The following is a 19,868-nucleotide window of genomic DNA, read 5'->3' on the forward strand; positions in this document are numbered from 1 at the left end:
CTGCTGTATATGTATTAAAGGTTAACTATCATTGGTGGCACATTGGTTTCAGTATCTGTCACTACTTTATGCTGCCCTCAATGAGACTAATTTTAAATGGTTATATGGGACTTAAATTAAATATTGGGGTGATGGGAACTCTTCTCTGGCAGCCAGGACTTCTATCCCACAATGTATGGTGCTGAGCCTGATATACAGTGAAGAGGCCGCAGCGCTCATTAATATTTAGTTCCCTGAAAATTCATTTAATAGCAAAAAGGTATTTTTATGTACATTTTCATTGGTCAGATTTTAAACTGATAAGCACAGCTTAATACTTTGATGGAATATGTGGTCCTACTTTATGCTGCCCTCAGTGAGCAATAGCCGGACACACAGAGTGGGTTTGTAAAAAACAAAATATAAAAATTGGTGACCATTGCAGTCTCTTGCACTTTGCATACAGAACAGCCTAATCCATATTTTAAAAGGGCACCTGTCAGCAGGTTTGTACCTATATAACTGGCTGACCTGTTACATGTGGCACTTGGCAGATGAAGGCATCTGTGTTACCTCCGTGTTCATATGTGTCCGCATTACTGAGAAAAATTATATTTTAATACATACAAATGAGCCTTTAGGAGCAACAGGGGCGTTGTCATTACACCTAAAGGCTCTGCTCTCTCTGCAACTGTTGTACCCTCTGCACTTTGCTTAACTGGGCCAAGTAGTGAAAAATTAATCACGCCTGGCCCTGACTTCTCCTAAAGTCAAAGTGCAGAAGATGCAGAGACTCTAGGTGTAATGTCAACGCCCCCGTTGCGCCTAGAGGCCCATTTTCATATATTAAAATTTCATTTTCTCGGCAATGTGGGCACATATAAACATGGGACCAACACAGAAGCCTTCAGCTGCCAAGTGCACATGTAACAGGTCAGCCAGGTTCATAGGTACAAATCTGCTGACAGATGCCCTTTAAGACTGACCCTTGGTGGAAAACCGCTTCCAGTGTGCATAGATAACAAAATAAAATACTAAATGCCCTTCCATTTCACTGTTTATATATTTGCCTATGAAATGTGTGAAAAGAGACAGATGTGAAAACTAGTTGCAAGTGGCAGCTAGAACAGTGTTACACACCTCGTCCCCTGCTTTCTCATTCAGGTCAGGGTCATACAAAGAGCCCAATGGATTCGCTTTAGGCTCCAGGTAGCAAAGAGACAGAGCAAGAGGAAGGGAAAGGACCAATGAAAATGGGACAGACCGAGAGGCTGAAAGGAGCAGCACGAAGATGAGGACAAGAGATGGGATGAAGGAAGGAGAGCTAAGACAAACATAGCGCTGTAGACTTGATGGCAGAAAAGACACACAAACGTCTGGGAGACTGGGGAAACTAATGTACCCATCCTCATCCAGCAGGGAAGGGAACTTAAAAGGGAACATTTTGCAAGAGCTGAAGGAAAAAAAGCCACATTCCACTGTCTTGTACTTTAAAGACAGGTGGCCATTGCACACTGGTATAGGGGAAAAATGGCTGCCTGCATCAGTGGTAGACTCCAGAAATTTTGTAAGCAAGTCATTGTGGATTGGTGCCACTTCCTTGGTAGTACACCCTCTGAAATGTATGCCATCACCACTAGAGGATATTGCATGGGGTTCCTCCGCTGCATCGTCATCTGACATATCTGAAGGGAAGTCCATCTCAGGGATGGATGGTAGGTTTGCTGAAATGGTATGACTGCAGTGAATGGGTGACTGTGATGATGGGGGACTGAGCTACTCCAACAACACCAGCAGAAGCAGGTGAATATGGTGTGTATAAAAATGCAGTATTGTAGAAAAGAAAGAGTGAGAATGTGTATGCAATAGGGACAGAGAAAGAAAAAAGATAGAAAAAATGTTAGTAACAAAGAAGTACACAACCGTGCAATCAGAAAACAGTCAGTACAGTGTAAAGGGAAATCTGTATATACAGGCCACAGTCTATACTGGTGTGGCAGTAATCCTGTAGTATTAAACACAATACAGCACCCCAAAGAACACACTTAGCAATGGCCCTTGTATGCATGGGCTGGAGACAATAACTTGCATTACTTTTATTATCTTAATATACACTAAGCATGCAAAAGCCAAAAAATAGCATAAAACCAGGATCACAACACATTGATGCAGGCAGGACGAAAGCGAGGGGTGTCAAATTCAGATTTGGAGCAGATGTAGCTGCTTTTTAGCAATTTAGCATCGTTATGTTTCGTTAAAAAAATATGTATTAAGCTGCATATATATTAAGGAGAGATGCTAAACTAATTGGGACATGATCATGTAGGCAGGGCAGGATCGGGAAATCTATAGGCATATACAACAGGCGTTCAAAAATGCTTTGAGGCAAGGCGGTAGCACTGTCACTTGCAGTAGAAATCTCCAACTGAATGTTCTGTGATATTTGTATGAACTCCGTTCAGTTACTGTGTATCTTAAATGAGTTATAGAAGTTATCGAAAAACTCAAGGAAACCCTAAATGGCCTCAAATAACAAAAGAATGGATACAGGTTATACTATATCTCCTTATGGAGAGCGCCTAATCAGCATGAGGAGTCTTATAGGCCAGGCAATGCTACTCTAGAAATTTAGGAAGAGGGTATGCATATCAGCTCTTAGCTCTGCCATCACGAGATGTAAGGTAGCTATCCTATAAGGCTACATGCACATGACCATATGTGTTTTGCGGTCCGCAAAAAAAAAAAAAAAAAAAAAGAAGATGACGTCCGTATGGCAATTTTTTTTTTGTGTGGATCCATTGTAACAATGCCTATCCTTGTCCGCAAAACGGACTAGAATAGGACAGGTTATATTTTTTTTTCAGGGCTACGGAACAGACATACGGACCCGGAAAGAAAACAGTGTGCTGTCCACATTTTTTGTGGACCCATTGAATGGGTCCGCATCCTATCCGCAAAAAAAAAAACGGAACGCAGACTGACACAAAATACTTTTGTGTGCATGAGGCCTAAGTCAATGTTCAACCTTTTAAAAAGGCCTGGAGACGTGACTTGGACTGCCCCTTATTATTCAAGTTATGTCTCAAGGCCTGTTTAAAAGGTCAAACACTGACTTACAGGATAGCTACCTCTTAAAAGAATGGATACTCACTCATTTTACCTCCTGCTTCCTCTTGTCCTGAGCTCTGGTCCTCCAGCTGCAGCATGGACATCTCTGCTGATGCCAGTGATTATCTATCTGCAACAGTGGCCTGTGTGCACAGAATATCGCCACTGCAGCCAGGAAAACAAAGAGCAGTGGCGAGGACCGGAAAGCAGCACATAAAGAAGCGGGGGAGAAATGGTGGGTAAATATTCTGCTATTTTAGGCCATTTACAGGAGTTGACTGAGTTTTTATGCAATTCGGAAACCGCCTTTAAAGGGATTGTATGCTTTTGTAATATTGATGACCTATCCTCAGGATAGGTCATCAATATCAGATCAGCGAGGGCCTGACTGCCGGCACCTCCGCCTATCAGCTGTTTGAAGAGAAGGCAGCGCTTGTATGAGTGTTGTGTTCTCTTCTCTGTTTACCCGCTTGCCATCACAACTGCAGCAGTGAGCAGGTGTAATTACAACTTCAATGGGACGGCTCCATAATATGCATTTGAATAGGAAGGAGCCGCCCCTTTCAAGTGAATGGGCACGGCTGAGTTGTAATTACACCTGCTCGCCACTGCAATGTTGACGAAGAGCAGGTAAACAGTGAAGAGAACACAGCTCTTGTACGAGCACTGCATTCTCTTCAAACAGCAGGGGTGCCAGAAGTGAGCCTCCACCGATCTTATATTGATGACCTATCCTGAGGATAGTCCATCAATATAATAAAAGTGGACAATCCCTTTAAAGGGTGGAATGGATTGGAACTAGTTTTTTGCTTGTTTTACAGTGAAACCATTTAAATGATGACAAAATGAGCAATTGGTCACCATGTAATTGTCCCACTGAAAGCAGATTCATATTTTTTTTTTTCAGAGCTACATTTTTATGTGTGTGCCAGCAATAATGTTAACAACTGTTCTGCAAAAATAGGGGCAATTTATTATAGAAATAGATGCAAAGAAGCAGTTCTTCAAGACAGATATTATTTTCGGACCATGTACAACTAATACAGCCATAACAAACATATGAAGCATAGGTTAACACACAAGTAACACCGCACAAATGCCTAGAAAGCAAAATAGCGGTAACAAAAATGGCACTTTTCCTTACAGACCAGAGCATTACGTTTACTGCCCTGGTCCTCATTGTCCTTACCTTTGTATCACTGGGTAACACTGATGGAATACTGGGTACTGATACTCCATCCTGAGCTTCTTGTGTCGCAGCTTCTGGTCCAGACACTACACCATCAACAGCACTGACTCCACCAGAAACAGGGACATGCTTCAGAAGGCTCTGATCTGTGAGGCTTCCAATAGGAGCTGTACATTGGAAATAATGGCAATTCATCAGTAAAGGTCTAAATTGGGAAGTGTCTCAGTTTCCTGCTGTTCAAGTCACGTATGCTATTACACATCGCCATAGGGTTTATTTTATAAAGTAGTATAACCAACTACATATTTTCGGTTACTAGTCCCCCATTTCCCTAAAGAAACTACTTTCACACTAGCGTTCGGGGCTCCGCTTGCGAGTTCCGTTTGAAGGCTCTCACAAGCGGCCCCGAACGGATCCGTCCAGCCCTAATGCATTCTGAGTGGATGCGGATCTGCTCAGAATGCATCAGTATGGCTCCGCTTGGCTTCCGCTCCGCTCAGCAGGTAGACACCCGAACGCTGCTTGCAGCGTTCGGGTGTCCGCCTGGCCGTACGGAGGCAAACGGATCCGTCCAGAGTTACAATGTAAGTCAATGGGGCGGATCCATTGAAGGTGACACAATATGGTGCAATTTTCAAACGGATCCGCCCCCCCCCATTGACTTTCAATGTAAAGTCTGGACGGATCCGTCTGAATACAAATTAGACTTTTTTCTGAAATATAATGCAAACGGTTCCGTTCTGAACGGATCCCATCGTTTGCATTATAGGAGCGGATCCGTCTGTACAGATACCAGATGGATCCGCTCCGAACGCAAGTGTGAAAGTAGCCTTACAACAAAAGGAGTACCACAGCAGTTTTAAAGCTTTTAACTGACTGCAATTTGTACTGTAAATGTGCTTTATTACACAAAAATACTCATATATGATGTGGAAAGCCCTGTACATCGTAGAACCAGATAAAACAGATTCAAAGTGTGGCAAAATAAAGTAAACTGTACTGACAAGTAACATCCAGCAGGAGGCACCAAAGGACCTCCACATGGCAGGTTATATAATACGTCACTGTGAATTTTCATATTATATGAATATTTAAAGATTACATTTAGGGTCCATTCACACGTCCGTTGTTTCTTTCCTGATCTGTTCCGTTTTTTGCAGCACAATGTCAGATTTTTTTTTTCAGGACCCATTGAAAATGAATGGGTCCAGATCTGTTCCGCAAAAAACGGAACAGATCAGGAAAGAAACAACGGACGTGTGAATGGACCCTTACAGAACCTATCCTGGGATATTAAAGAATTGCAATTAACAGGTTGTCTCACTTTAGCAAATGGTAAGTTAATACAAGCCACTTACTAATGTATTGTTATTATCTATATTGCCTCCTTGTTTAAATTTTTTCATCAAATTATACACTGCTCGTTTCCAGGGATTACGACCACCCTGCATATCCAGTAGTGGTGGTCGTGCATGCACACTATAGGAAAAGGAGCTGGCCTCTTTGTTGGCTGGGACCATGGGAGCGCTTATAGGCACGCATACACAGCAGCTCCTGTCCGGGAACCTCATATGGCACTGCTGCCGTGGTGGGAAACGACCAGTGGGAAACAACCAGTGTATAATGCAATGGAAAAAGAATCCAGCCAGCAAACGAGGCAATATGGACAATCACAATACATTAGTAAGTGTCCTGTATTCATTTTCTTTACATGATAAATGCCATTTGCTGAAGTGAGACAAACCCTTGAAAGGAGTTTTCCCATCTCAGAATATTATGATTAGAAGATTAAAAATAACCAAAGAGCTTTTAGCACTAAACAGCATACTTTATTTTTTACCTCCATCAAGACTCCTGGACACACGTTTGCTAGATGTACGTTCAAAATAAGGGGCCGGTCTGTCTATTCTTGTGCTTGCTTCTCGAGTCTGTGCCTGCGTGCGACCACTGTACCGAAACTTAGATCCCAGAGTCAAGAACCTGGCTTTAGGTGGCTGTTCAGGAGATGAGAGCCTGGAAGAAGGTTCAGTGTAAAACAATATGAGCATAATCAAAGATCTCTGCAAAGCAATACCATTTTATGGGGTTGAAGGCTCTGTCCCAGTCACCTGAGGGTCAGCAACCTCCAGCACTCCATCTGTCGTAAAACTACAACTCCCAACATGCAGACTTGGGTGTCGGTTCTCAAAACTCCTACAGAAGTGAATGGAGCATGCTGGGAGATGTAGTTTCACAACAACAGGCGTGCCGAGGGTCACTGAGTAACATTACCCTTACTGGAAATATGGGGGGCTCTGCCTAAACTCTGAAAAACAGCTCAGTACCCTCCTCCACCATATTATACAGTATGCACCATGCATTCTTGTACAGGGCTGGCCAACCTGCGGTGTGGCCCTTTACACCACCCCAGACAACACTTGGCATCCTCTATGGCTGGAATGCTCAACTTGCAGCCCTCCAGCTGTTGCAAAACTACTACTCCCAGCATGCCTGGACAGCCTACAGCTATTACCGCATGCAAGGATTTGTAGCTTTGCAACAGCTGGAGATATTAGGCTTGTATGCAGCTGCTGAAGCTTGTTGCAACAGAGGAGTTAATGGGCTGCGCTCTCCGGCACTCGATGCTCTGAGAATCTGCATGGTTTACGCGTCATCACTGAACTCTTGTCACTGAGCAGTAGAGTACACTGGAGTTAATCCAGCTGATCAAATATTCATGAACTGAATTTTGGCAAAGGTAGTATCCTAGGACAGTGCCATGTTTGAAGTCTAACTAAACTTTTGAAAAATTGTATTAAAAATTACTCTAAATGGCGTGATCAATTTTGTTATTATACTCTTTTTATTTTAGTTTTGCTTACACATTGTTGCTCCTGCCTGTGCCAACTCCACTCTGCTAAAGCCTGGCATAGATGTGCTATGCGAGGCTTTAGCAGAGCAGGCACAGTTGAGAGCAGCGATGTGCTATGCAGAGCTCCTGCCTGTGCTTTCCCTGCTAAAAAGCTGCGCACAGGGCATCGGTGAGGCTGGTATAACTTTAAGCTATTTTGATCCAGCTAGGATGTTTGCAATAATTATTTTTTCTTGAAAACATATTTAATTCAGAATATAAATAAAAAATAAATAAAAAAAAGAAGTCATGAAGAGCTGGAGTGCGGGAATAAAAGATTTAGGGTACTTTCACACTAGCGGCAGGACAGATCCGACAGGCTGTTCGCCCTGTCGGATCCGTCCTGACGCTATTTTGCTGCGCCGCCGGACTGCTGCTCCGTCCCCATCCGCCGGACAGGGGCGGAGCTCCGGCGCAGCACGACATGCAGTACTTTTAGTTCGGCGGCCTCTGGCCGGGCACTGCCGTGCTGAAGCTCCGCCCCCATCCCCCTTATAGTCAATGGGGACGGAGCGGCAGTCCTGCGGCATGGCGAAATAGCGGCAGGACGGATCTGACAGGGTGAACAGCCTGTTGGATCCGTCCTGCAGCTAGTGTGAAAGTAGCCTTAGCAGTCTGCTTCCTAAAGTCAAAGTATATGAATAATCTGTATCTAATAAGAATTCATAGGATATGTGGGGGGAGGGGGGAGTACCTGTAAAACGTGTGATGCTCCACACAAACTTTCCACAATCTCTTAGCAGCACGATGGTTTGGCAGTTTGAACCCAATGGTGCTCTCAAACTGTTCCAGCTAGAAGACAACCATTTAGACTTGAAATTTCAGGACATAAACAAGTTCTAAATATATGTACCACTACCCACACATTACACTACTCAGACCACAGACTAGCGGAGAAGCCATTTAACTGCATCAATGTGGCCCAAAACAAACTGTAAAGGTTCATTGCGGCGTTGTATTTTATTAGAGCAACACACAGACCGTGTGCAATTACACTACCATCCCAACAATAGTGATGGTCCCAGAACAGCAGGCATCTTCTAACTAGTGTAAAGTCAAATAAACTAGAAATCCGGACTTAATAGGACAGGGCAGTGTACAAACACATGGGTCCCATAGACACTGCATGGAGCGGTAGGGTACATGCTCGACTGCGGTGAGAAGTAATGGTGGGCTTGGGACTCGCTCTATAGTGTATGGCAGGAGCTCAATGGATCAGACATTTACCAACTATCCTGTTGTAAATGTCAATTGTAAAATGTATCACAAATGGCATACACGCGAGCATAATCGGGTTGTAGAAGAAAAGCAAAACTTGCCAAAAAATGTTCCAGTGCTGGCAAGGCATTAACCAAACAATCCAGGTTACCATGGGCTGATCAGTACTAAAAGTAAGTGGAGGCTGCAGTCAGAGTATGGCTAGGGTATGAAGTCAAGGCATTACTATTGTATATCAAAAGCCTGTATGTGTGGGCAAACCCTCATTGTGGGACACTGGGGGTCTCACAATCTAGGACGTCTGCTCTCTACATACACAAATAGCAGCTTTAAAAGGGGGAAATCTATTTGTTTCTATGGAAAAGGATCAAGAAAAGAACAATTGTTGACCTACGAAATAAGTGCTTGTTGCTGGAAATTTCGGTTGGAGGTCTTTGGTAGGGATGAGCAAATTTCATATTTTGAAGTTCGTGTGCGGGTACGGGGTGTGGTATTTACTGAATTGTGTTATGTATTCCGTTACCACGGACCAGAATGCAATTCCATGACAATGCCTTTAGAGGCATTTCGTTATTCATTCCGTCATAATAGAAATCTATGGGCTGCAAAAATGATCCATCCGGTTTTCATTATGCTGGATCCTTTATGCAAGCCATAGACTTCTATTATGACTGAATGAATAACGGAATGCCTCTAAAGCAGGGGTGCACAACCTGTAGCCCGCGGGCCACATGGGGCCCCCAGAGCCATGGTTTGCGGCCCATGTCCTTCTGGAAAGAAACACAGCTGATTGTGCGATCAGCTGTGTTTCTGCTCATAGCGCCACACGATGGAGCATTACAGCTCCTGCACTGTAGCAGGACAGGTCCCCGGCTGTTAGAGACCGCATGAGACCTGAGGAGAAGGCAGAAGCAGTGCATCAGCGCTTCTGCCTTCTCACACAGGTGAGCGCTGTGCAGTTTAGACCCGGCGATCAGGTGATCGCCAGGTGTCAGGGGCAGAGGAGTGCAGAGCCTCACCAGCTTTGCCCTGTACAGAGCCTCCCTCAGCAGCCTGGGTTTCCCCTGTAACTGGAGCTCCTTTGGATGCTCCTAGTCTTTTATGGACCTTTTGGGGACAAATTATGTGGCAAATATATACACTGAACAAAAATATAAAAACGCAACACTTTCGGCTTTGCTCCCATTTTGCATGAGCTGAACTCAAAGATCTGAAACCTTTTCTACTTACGCAAAATACCCATTACACTACAATATTGTTCACAAATCTGTCTAAATCTGTGTTAGTAAGCACTTCTCCTTTGCCGAGATAATCCATCTCACCTCACAGGTGTGGCATATCAAGGTGCTGATTAGACAGCATGAATATTGCACAGGTGTGCATTAGACTGCCCACAATAAAAGACCACTCTGAAATGTGCAGTTTGATCACACAGCACAATGCCACAGATGTTGCAATATTTGAGGGAGCGTGCAATTGGCATGCTGACTGCAGGAATGTCTACCAGAGCTGTTGCCCGTGCAAGGAATGTTCCTTTCTCTACCATAAGCCTTCTCCAAAGGCGTTTCAGAGAATTTGGCAGTACATCAACCGGCCTCACAACCGCAGACCAAGTGTAACCACTACAGCCCAGGACCTCCACATCCAGCATGTTCACCTCCATGATCGTCTGAGACCAGCCACCTGGACAGCTGCAGCAACAATCGGTTTTCATAACCAAAGAATTTCTACACAAACTGTCAGAAACCATCTCAGGGAAGGTCATCTGCATGCTCGTCGTGCTCATCGGGGTCTGGACCTGACTGCAGTACGTCGTCGTAACCGACTTGAGTGGGCAAATGCTCACATTCGATGGAGTCTGGTACGTTGGAGAGCCATGATAATGCATGGCCCCATATTGCAGGAATCTGTACACAATTCCGGGAAGTTGAAAATATCTCAGTTCTTGCATGGCCAGCATACTCACCGGGCATGTCACCCATTAAACATGTTTGGGATGCTCTGGATCAGCGTATACGACAGCATGTTCCAGTTCCTGACAATATTCTGCAACTTTACACTATTGAAGAGGAGTTGACCAACATTCCACAGGCCGCAATCAACAACCTGATCAACTCTATGTGATGGAGATGTGTTGCACTGTGTGAGGCAAAACTGCACATTTCAGAGTGACTTTTATTGTGGGCAGTCTAAGGCACACCTGTGCAATATTCATGCTGTCGAATCAGCCCCTTGACACCTGTGAGGTGGGATGGATTATCTCGGCAAAGGAGAAGTGCTCACTAACACAGATTTAGACAGATTTGTGAACAATATTTGAGAGTATCGGGACTTTTGTGTATGTAGGACATACAGTGCTGCAAAAATATAAATTATTGCAGGGCACCTACAGTATATCTGGGGGTGCAGAAGGTGGTAATAACCAGTGAGCGCCATCCTCTGCAGTGAAGTAAAGCGCTCATTTGTGATTAGGAGGCAGGAAGGAAACGTTGCCTGTTAAAATGATAGTTTCCTAGTTAAAATGGTTTTCAACAAGTTCCTGCAGCAAGGCCCCTGAAATAGCAGATTCCTACTTTCCTGCTCCGTGCTGCTCTTGCTGTCACCATCTTCCGGTCCCGGAGCACCTCTCCAGTAAATGACCGACTTTAGCGGTGACACGCTGCTCGGGGCCACATCACCACTGAAGCCAGTCATTGACTGGAGAGGTACAAGTGACTATGCCCATATCCAACCGGATGTAAACAGCACTGGATCCAGAGGATGGAGACAGCGGGAAAGTATGAATCTTGTGTTTCAGGCCCATTCTGCAGGAACGTGTTAAAACAAATTTTTTACCAGGAAATCTCTAAGCCCCTGTTACACAGCACGATATTCAGGACAATTACTGGGAACAAGTCTTCATAGGAGCGCTCATTCCTGATATCTGGCCAGTATAATCGTGCCACTGATCAGCTGATAAACAAGGAATCGCTCGTTTGTCAGCTGATTTACCTATTTTATCAGGATGGAAGATGTACAATTATCGTCAGCACATCTCTTCGTGTAAGCAAGAATGTGCTACCGATAATCGATAGACATGAATGAGGGAGGAATGACTGTGGTAGTGATCATTCCTCCCCAGTCACTTTGCATTAGCCTGTGTAATAGGCTGATGCAAACAAGCGCTGATTAACTTTTTTTTTTGCGGCCTCTTGAAATAGTGCGATGTAACAACGCGGCCCCCAGACCAAAAAAGGTTGCACACCACTGCTCTAAAGGCATTCATTCATGGAATTGCGCTATGGTCTGTGGTAACAGAATTCATAAGGCAATTCAGTAACTAACACAACATGAACCCGCACACAAACTTCAAAATATGAAATTGGCTTATCCCTAGTCTTTGGGAGTAAACTGATTTTCCATATGGTCCCAAACAAAATGAAGTTTCTTTCTAGGAAATAGGGAGTGTGCAGGAATTTTCTGTACTTTTATGGATTTTCTCATTGCAAATAGGGATCGACCGATATTGATTTTTTAGGGCCGATACCGATAATTTCTGAACTTTCAGGCCGATAGCCGATAATTTATACCGATAGAGCTTACCATGGCATCCAGGGCTTCAATAGCGTCCTGGCTGCCATGGTAACCGATCGGAGCCCCAGCATTACACTGCTGGGGCTCCGATCGGAGGAGCAGGGAAGAGGGGATCCTGTGGAGGGTCGCACTGAGCCACCAATGTTTTCAATACTGGGGGGGGGGGGGGGCGCACTGCGCCACCAATGCTTAATACTGGGGGGGGGGGCTTAGGAGGGGGGCGCACTGCGCCACCAATGTCTAATACTGGGGGGCGCACTGTGCCACCAATGAAGCTTAATCTCTTATTTATTCATATACAGGAGGCGGGAGCTGCAGAATGACATAGCCGGCTCCCGACCTCTATGAGCAGTAGCTGCGATCCTCGGCACCTGAGGAGTTAACTACCGCAGATCGCAGCTACAGCTCATAGAGGCCGGGAGCCGGCTATGTGATCCTGCAGCTCCCGCCTCCTGTATATGAATAAATGAGAGATTAAGCTTCATTGGTGGCGCAGTGGCTATAGCTCCTCCCCTCCTCTTGTCCCCTGTCCTTTCATTGGCGGCAGCAGCAGCAGCACAGGGGGAGGAGACACTGCTCCTTCTCCCCTGTGCTGCTGAGGGAACACGGAGAGCGCTGACAGCAGCACGATCTGTGTTCCCCATACGCTATCGGAATATCGGCAAAATAAATGCCGATAGTGTTCAAAATCCTGAATATCGGCCGATAATATCAGTAAATCCGATAATCGGTCGATCCCTAATTGCAAACACTTGTTTTCTTAATAGGATACCTACTAACATTTAGGTCAGTGGTGGCGAACCTATGGCACAGCTGCCAGAGGCGGCATTCAGAGCCCTTTCTGTGGGCACCCGCACCCTGGAAAAAGTCTACGGAGCACCAATATACCTTACACTGTTCCCGCCATTTATCAGAGCAGGGCACACTATAAACGGCGCAGGCAGTGCACCGAATGTAGGCAGGCTATTATAGCTAAATGATAAAGTACATGGCAGGTATACTATATTGGACTGTAGTATTCAGGTTAAATTTCCGTGTTGGCACTTTGCGATAAATAAGTTGGTTTTGGGCTGCAGTTTGGGCACTGTCTGTAAAAGGTTCGCCATTACTGATCTAGGTTAACGGAAGCCCATCAGCAGTTTAAACTGCTGACAGGACTAGGTATTGGCTTAAAAAAGCAGGATAAACCAACCTTTTGTGGACACATTATAACTAGGAGTAGTGTGAATATGAACTTTTATTCTGCCAGGTTCTGCTACTGCAAGTGCCCAGGAGGTGGAGCTTCACTGAGACATGCTCTCTGCACTGAGCAGCTTCACAGCCTCTCCCCCGAGTGACAGTTGCAGTGGTCTCCTGGGTTCGATGCTACAGCTATCACTAAGATAAGAGGGGTGGTTATGTGAAGCAGCATTCACAATATTCTTGATGATAAAAGCTTCATCACATGTATGTGTGCTACTCTCCCTTGCCACCACCTAATACTGTCAGCAGTTTAGCATGGTCACTACTGTTCCTTTTAACATAGTGACTTATGCATATTACATGATGATATTCCAGGAGCCTGACAAGAGGGACACTGCTTGATAACAGCCATCTTAGACCACAAGCGGGCCATAAAATATGATAAAACCACCAAGATAAGTTTTCCAGAGCACAATATAGATTCTCTAACAGTAAGACAGGTTAGTCCCATAAAACTAAGTATGATATTATACTAAATGGGTGGTCCATTTGTGGAACTTCCGTCCTAATGTATTTGTCTTGTACACCATTTGTGATCATTTTGTTAAGTGTTTAAGCCTAAGGAAGGCACAAGGTTTTGGGCTGAAACGCATCCCTTGCATATGCAAATGGATTACTAACTAATAAAACTAGACCTAGATTGGATTTACACATACCAATAATTAGCCAGATTATCGGGAATGACCGTTCCTGCGAACGCTTTTTCTCGAAATTCTGGCCATGTAAATATGTCAGCGATCACACGATGAATGAGAGAATCATCAATTGATCCTGTCGTTCGTGCAGGCACGCCAATCATAGTTCCTGGGCAGCTGAACGATCTGCTGCCCAGAAGCCATGATTCTGTATGTCCTCACTGGACAAGCAGCCGACTGAAGGGACGGAACGCTTCCTTCCTGACAATAGGCTGTTACATTGGCACTGGTAAACCCGCCTTTAGCATGAATAAAATTATCAGTGCCTGTGTACACCAAGTTTTCACTATTCTACAGCTGTTGTGTATGAAGGCAGGCCATCCATGGGGTTTTAGCATTCGTCTGTTCCCGTGAAAGACCGTCGGTTTCTGATTGTTCTGATTAAAATTAACACACATGCTTGCCTCAAAAGGTAGATGTGCAATGGCATGAATGGTAACTAAAGTCTATGGCAGCTGGAGCCTCTAAAAATAACAACTTACCTCCCCAGGTCTCACTTTAATAAAAAAATTGCTGCGCTTGTAGGAAATTTTCAGAATCTTGGGCCAGGCAAAACGATTAATTCGAAGTCTGTCTTTATAAATGAGCAGTCCATTTGAACAAACACCAAGCATTATATCCACACCTTCAGAGTCCTACAGAGAAGAAGACAATGTTTATAGTACAAAAAAAGTGTGCCAACGTGGGTGTAAACCCTTCATTTCAGATACCAGTCTCTAGAATCTAGGGAAGAAATAGCGAGTATCAAATAGAAACCTCCTGAGGCTAGGCCATCACTGATTGGCAGACGTCAGGCACCCACGCCCCACCCGATCAGCTGCTTTGTGTAGCTCCATCGCTGGAAGTCGGTGGACACGCTACAGAGCATACTCAACATAGACTTCAATAGGAGCAGTAAGAAGCCCTGTCCACTACAATGCTGATGACGCAGTGTCATTCCAGCGATTACTTCATAAAGCAGCTATTACCGGCAGAGGGGTGGGCAGTTTGGGAGGTTAGTGTCGGACCCCTGTTGATCGCTACTGATCGCCTTTTCTTAAAATAGGCCATAACTTAAAAAGGCTAGACAACCCCTTTTAGGCCACTCATAATACAATAAAGGTAAAAGTACATTATTGAAGACACCAGACATACATAAAGGGGTGACTGAAGGGTTCAGCAGGTTTCTTTTTTTCATCTCATGCTGTGCTATCTTGCCCCTTTCATAGACACAAAGAAAATGGTGCAGAAATAGTTGTTTTTGTGCCATTTTTAAGTCTGCCTTTGCTTTGTGTACTTATACCAAATCTATGAAATGGTGCACAATAATGTATTTGGTGTGAGTGTATGTGTTTAAGTACTCTGGGGGGTTGCCTGGCATGGGGTTGCAAAAATGGCACATAGGAATTGTGGCGCATAATTCAGGTCTAATCTCACTTTTAGCCCTTAAACAGACCACTCTGAAAAGTGGTGAGGAACACCAAAGGTCACAAAATCTGACAAAACATCGCAAAAAAAATGATCTGTGGAACCACAAAGAAAAGGGAATACAAATCCAATACCTTAGCATGATGCAGATCCACTCCATACATTGATAATTTCTTTGCATTTTCTAAGAAAGTAATATCTGCTTGAGCGGGTGTAAGCCCTCTAAAAAGAGGAAAGCAAGTTTCAACATGGAGAAAACGGCACCGAATTATCACAAGCTAACGAACACTCATCATGTGATCGCCAACACCTATGACACTTATTGGGAACGAGTCTGTATACAAAAGCTTTCCCCCAATAATCTGACAGATAATCCACGTAAAAGGAACCGTAGGATAGGTCAATATCAGTGGGGGTGCGACACCGGGATGGTGTTGGTAAGAGCCACTGACACCTGATCTAACAAAGAATGGACTTATGGTATGGGTTTATCACAAAATACTGGTTCCAATAGCCACTTCAACATACTGTATCTATCAGTCAGTGGTTACAGGGTAGCATATCACTTTAGAAGTGTTACGTTGGCTATTTATATGAAACACTCGTTCAGCCGTCAGCTATTTCTCCTGACTCCACCATAACCATGTGCGCTCAGCCAAGCATGCATGTTTACTTCCATGGAGATAGGGGAATAAGCCGCTGATAAAAACCCCTCTGACACTGGCTTATTTCAAATGGGAACAAAGGATCAGGGAAGAATGAAATCCACCATGCCTGATCCCAGTTTCTTTCCCAAAGCCTGCCATTGGGGTGGAGCTGGGAGCCCCACATACGCATGTAGCACTGGCAGGTTCGGAGGACTTCTGGCTTATGTGTGCATCAGCTTACCGGCATAATCTTACAGACCTGTGGTTTTTGTGTAGCTCCACAACTTTGTCTTCCAGTTCCTTTGTTTGGTTGGGTGCAAACTGAAAGTCATTGATATAGTCGGCGCTATGCTCATCGGCATCATAATCTCCGACCTCAGCCTGCAACGTGAGCGAACCAAGTAATGCATGTGTGACAAATGAACATGGAAGCCGTCCAGAAGCAATATCCTGACGGAGCTGAAGGCACAGCTGGTATCTGTGGAAACAAAGGCAACCATGAGATATACGAGGAAAACGCTTCGCGTGATTCACCATTTTTTTTTTTTTCAGCCAAATAATTTCACACAATGATTCTTCTGAGCCACCAACTTCTCTCATGTGGTACACTTGGTGGGGTATCAAGCAATATATCTGGTGCCCAAGCATTGATGTTCAACATTGACTGAGTAAAAGAAGCTAAAAAATGTCACAGAGGCTGTCAGCAGGATCAACCCGATTAAACCAGACATATTGATCCCGCTGATTAAAATGATAATTTATTAATTAGTGTTCAAATCGTTTGCAGCGTTCCCGAGAAAAATATATTTTTATTCTTGATACAAAAGAGGGTTTCAGTGCACCAAAGGGTGAACCTAGCCCCTCGGTGTACCTCAACATTTAAGTGCTGGCCATGCCCTATGGGGCACTGAAGCCCTAATTTGCAAAAAGAATAAAGGGGTCATTTATCAAAGTGGTGTAAAGTAGAACTGGCTTAGTTGCCCATAGCAACCAATCAGATTCCACCATTTTGTGAAAAATGAAAGGTGGATTCTGATTGGCTACTATGGGCAACTAAGCCAGTTCTACAGTACACCAGTTTAATAAAATCTTCCCAAGTATTTTTGTCTCGGGAATGCTGCAACTGATTTCCAAAAAGCAGGTATCAATCCAATAAGCAGGATCAACCCTAGGAGGCAACATGCCTGGTTTAACAGGATTGATGACAGCCACACTTTAAGATGCTAGAATTTTTTTGGGCATAGTAAAAAAGCAAAAGTGTAGAAGGAAGCAAAGAAATGTTGTGTGTTCCTGGGGAAAAGATCACGATTTACGTAGTCTTCATAAACCTAACCTGTGTGTGCCGTCTGATTCCTGAACATCAGATTACGCTGCCCTATGTAAGGGCATAGCTCTGAATAGCTATACTTTGCAGAAAATGGCCCCTAACAAACACACTGGACATGGAATAACGTACACCCCTATTATATGAAAGGAACAAGAAATAATCAAATGCTGACTAAGGTCATGGTTACCTTGTTATGTCTTCAGTCAACTGAGAGGGATCTGGTGGATAGAACTTGACATTAAAGACAAATTGCCATGGAGAACCTGAAATAACAGGAGGAAAAATGGAAAAGTCTTCAACGATAAGCCCACCATACTATACGAGAATATGCATATAAGCAAATCAGAAAAAGTGAGACACAGCTATGTCTGACTATACAAGAGTAGATCCATCCCAGCATATGTGATAGCACCGCACCATCTACATCACCAGTAGGTGTAGACCATCCAGGGTCAAAATGAGTGTAACCCCCACCAAAAATAATAAATAAATGGTCTCTCCTCAGGTCCCTCACAAAGGAATGAGAGGGAGCTCAACTGGCTGGTGAAACAAGGTGTACCGTCTTTGGCTTCATCTGTGCAATGCACATGCGTCCAGAGCCGATGGGCTACAGACCCGACTCCTCTTAGATCATTTATTCCAACACCAAAATAGACAGTTCTCACATGGAGATGTGTGGAAAGCTAAAGCCCAGATGTATGTAAAAGAACGTGCTGGTGGTTTTTTTTCCAGACTAAACAGAACAAAAATGAATTGCCTGGTTGGGAAGTAGGGAATACTTCAATGTCCTCATTGCCCCAAATTCAGCAAAATGGGAGGCAATTCAAGAAGGTAGGAAGTGACGTTAATTCTGCTGTATTTATAGAAACTAAGGTCAATTGTCACTTCAGAAATTGCACGCTATGTAATTATTAAAATGTCAAGAATTTCGCCAGGCAGCAAGTATCTTTGGCAGCTTTGTTAAGTGACAGAAATGCAAGGACTACATGGTAAACAATCAATACGATTCATAGTGAACACCAGGAGCCGGAATAGGTCACCCCTGGTGAGCACAATCCCACACTGTTTTCTCATTTAGACCTCCTCTCATGGTCAAATAGAGAACTGAGAGGATACGGTCACATGCAAGAAATAGCTAATGCTAGTAGTCACAGTTACCAGCCTATGCTTTCCAGTAATCAAACCTAGAAATGGCAGAAAACACCATAAAATACCTTTTAGAAACTGCAATATTGGCCAAACAGGCTTCATTAAATTACTGAATGTCGACTGATGCAGAGATTTATAGCAATGGGAGCGAAAAACAAATGGACAATATCTGAAAAATATTTTTCCTGCATCACATATGACTTGGAAAGTCATCATGGTTGTCCCACTCCCACCACTAACCCTAATCTGCACTTGAGGGGCATACTCACTGAATGCATTAAAGGGGAAATCGGAACCCTGTGGACCTGCACTGCATTAAGACCTCTAAATGTATTCACTGAATGAATTAGACAAATCCTGAAGTGTGCTCTGGTTTGTTACAAATGTCCGCAACAAGGCAGATGGAAATGGAGGCGAAATTAAAGTCTGTCTGAATTTAGCCAGCAAATAGGATTCTATACAAAAGGTAGCAATGTATATAAAAGGGGCTGCCCGACCTACACAAAAATGAGTGAGCACCATACACTTCTGAAAGCCTCCATGTAGAAACATAGGGGGTCATTCATTAAGACCAGTGTTGTAGACGCCAGTCTTAATAAACCCTGCAGGCCTCTACATAACTTTGCATATCCAGTGCCGGTGTAAATGTAAGACGGCTTACATTTAGACCATTTTCTACGCCTAAAACAGGCACAGAAAACTATGCTGGTCGTTCCCCGTCCCCACCATGCCCCCTTTTTTAGACCTGGTGTGAACAGGGAAAAGCTGCCGACTGCGGTGCAAATAAGCCATCTGTGCCAGAAATACACCCAATATAGGTGTATTTCTGATTGTAAATGACCCCCACAGTTTAAAGTGTAACTATACTTTATAAATAAATAAAAAATAAATAAAAAAAATTGATAGGTCATAGTGACAGATCAAAGTTTTTGATCAGTGAAAGTCTAAGTGCTGAGGTGGCGCTCCTCATATTAGCGATCGGAGAAAGCTCAGCACTCCCCACCAATCAGAACCTTTAATCTGTCACTATGACACATCAAACATGTTTTCAAGTACATTTACACTTTAATGAAACAAATTTTATGCCAACGCAAACTATCTTAGGAGAACCTCTGCGCTTTCCTAGGCCAGGTTCACATGTTCCCGCTTTCCAATGCAGTTTTGAAAGCCCAAACCAGGGGGGGGGATTAAAAAGAAGAAGAGGTGATGTGGCATCTGTGTTTTATAACGCTCCCTTTAGGATCAAGTTTGGCTTCAAGAACTCCATCAGAAAACATGAGCCTAGGAGATTACAGACTGGAGGAGTAATTTCCTATTCTATAGAATATGAAGCCGATATTCTGATCATAGGCCTAGCATGGGAAAATAAAAACCTGCTGCCCCGCACAGGAAATGGCAGCCACTCAGGCACCGTCTGTGTATTATACACTGCGCAACGCGTGAT

General features: G+C 44.0%; 2 protein-coding genes across 7 annotated transcripts in view; both read right to left on the reverse strand.

Annotated features, from left to right (window-relative positions):
- Positions 1 to 19,868, reverse strand: part of EPB41L2 (erythrocyte membrane protein band 4.1 like 2) — a 175,886-nt gene that overhangs the window by 51,124 nt on the left and 104,894 nt on the right. For all 6 annotated transcript variants that reach the window (XM_044292255.1, XM_044292256.1, XM_044292260.1 and 3 more), the window contains 7 exons: positions 17,463 to 17,538; positions 16,208 to 16,426; positions 15,436 to 15,523; positions 14,377 to 14,529; positions 7,861 to 7,958; positions 6,117 to 6,289; positions 4,277 to 4,443 (listed from right to left, as the gene is read on the reverse strand). In XM_044292255.1, the coding sequence (XP_044148190.1) occupies positions 4,277 to 4,443; positions 6,117 to 6,289; positions 7,861 to 7,958; positions 14,377 to 14,529; positions 15,436 to 15,523; positions 16,208 to 16,426; positions 17,463 to 17,538 (974 nt within the window). The remainder of the gene's footprint in view (positions 1 to 4,276; positions 4,444 to 6,116; positions 6,290 to 7,860; positions 7,959 to 14,376; positions 14,530 to 15,435; positions 15,524 to 16,207; positions 16,427 to 17,462; positions 17,539 to 19,868) is intronic.
- Positions 876 to 2,691, reverse strand: LOC122936180 (band 4.1-like protein 3). The gene has a single exon (XM_044292261.1). It carries the CDS (start codon positions 1,678 to 1,680, stop codon positions 1,084 to 1,086), a length of 597 nt encoding a protein of 198 aa, XP_044148196.1. The 5' UTR covers positions 1,681 to 2,691; the 3' UTR covers positions 876 to 1,083.

Source organism: Bufo gargarizans, chromosome 4 (assembly GCF_014858855.1).
Source record: "Bufo gargarizans isolate SCDJY-AF-19 chromosome 4, ASM1485885v1, whole genome shotgun sequence".
Lineage (NCBI taxonomy): Eukaryota > Metazoa > Chordata > Amphibia > Anura > Bufonidae > Bufo > Bufo gargarizans.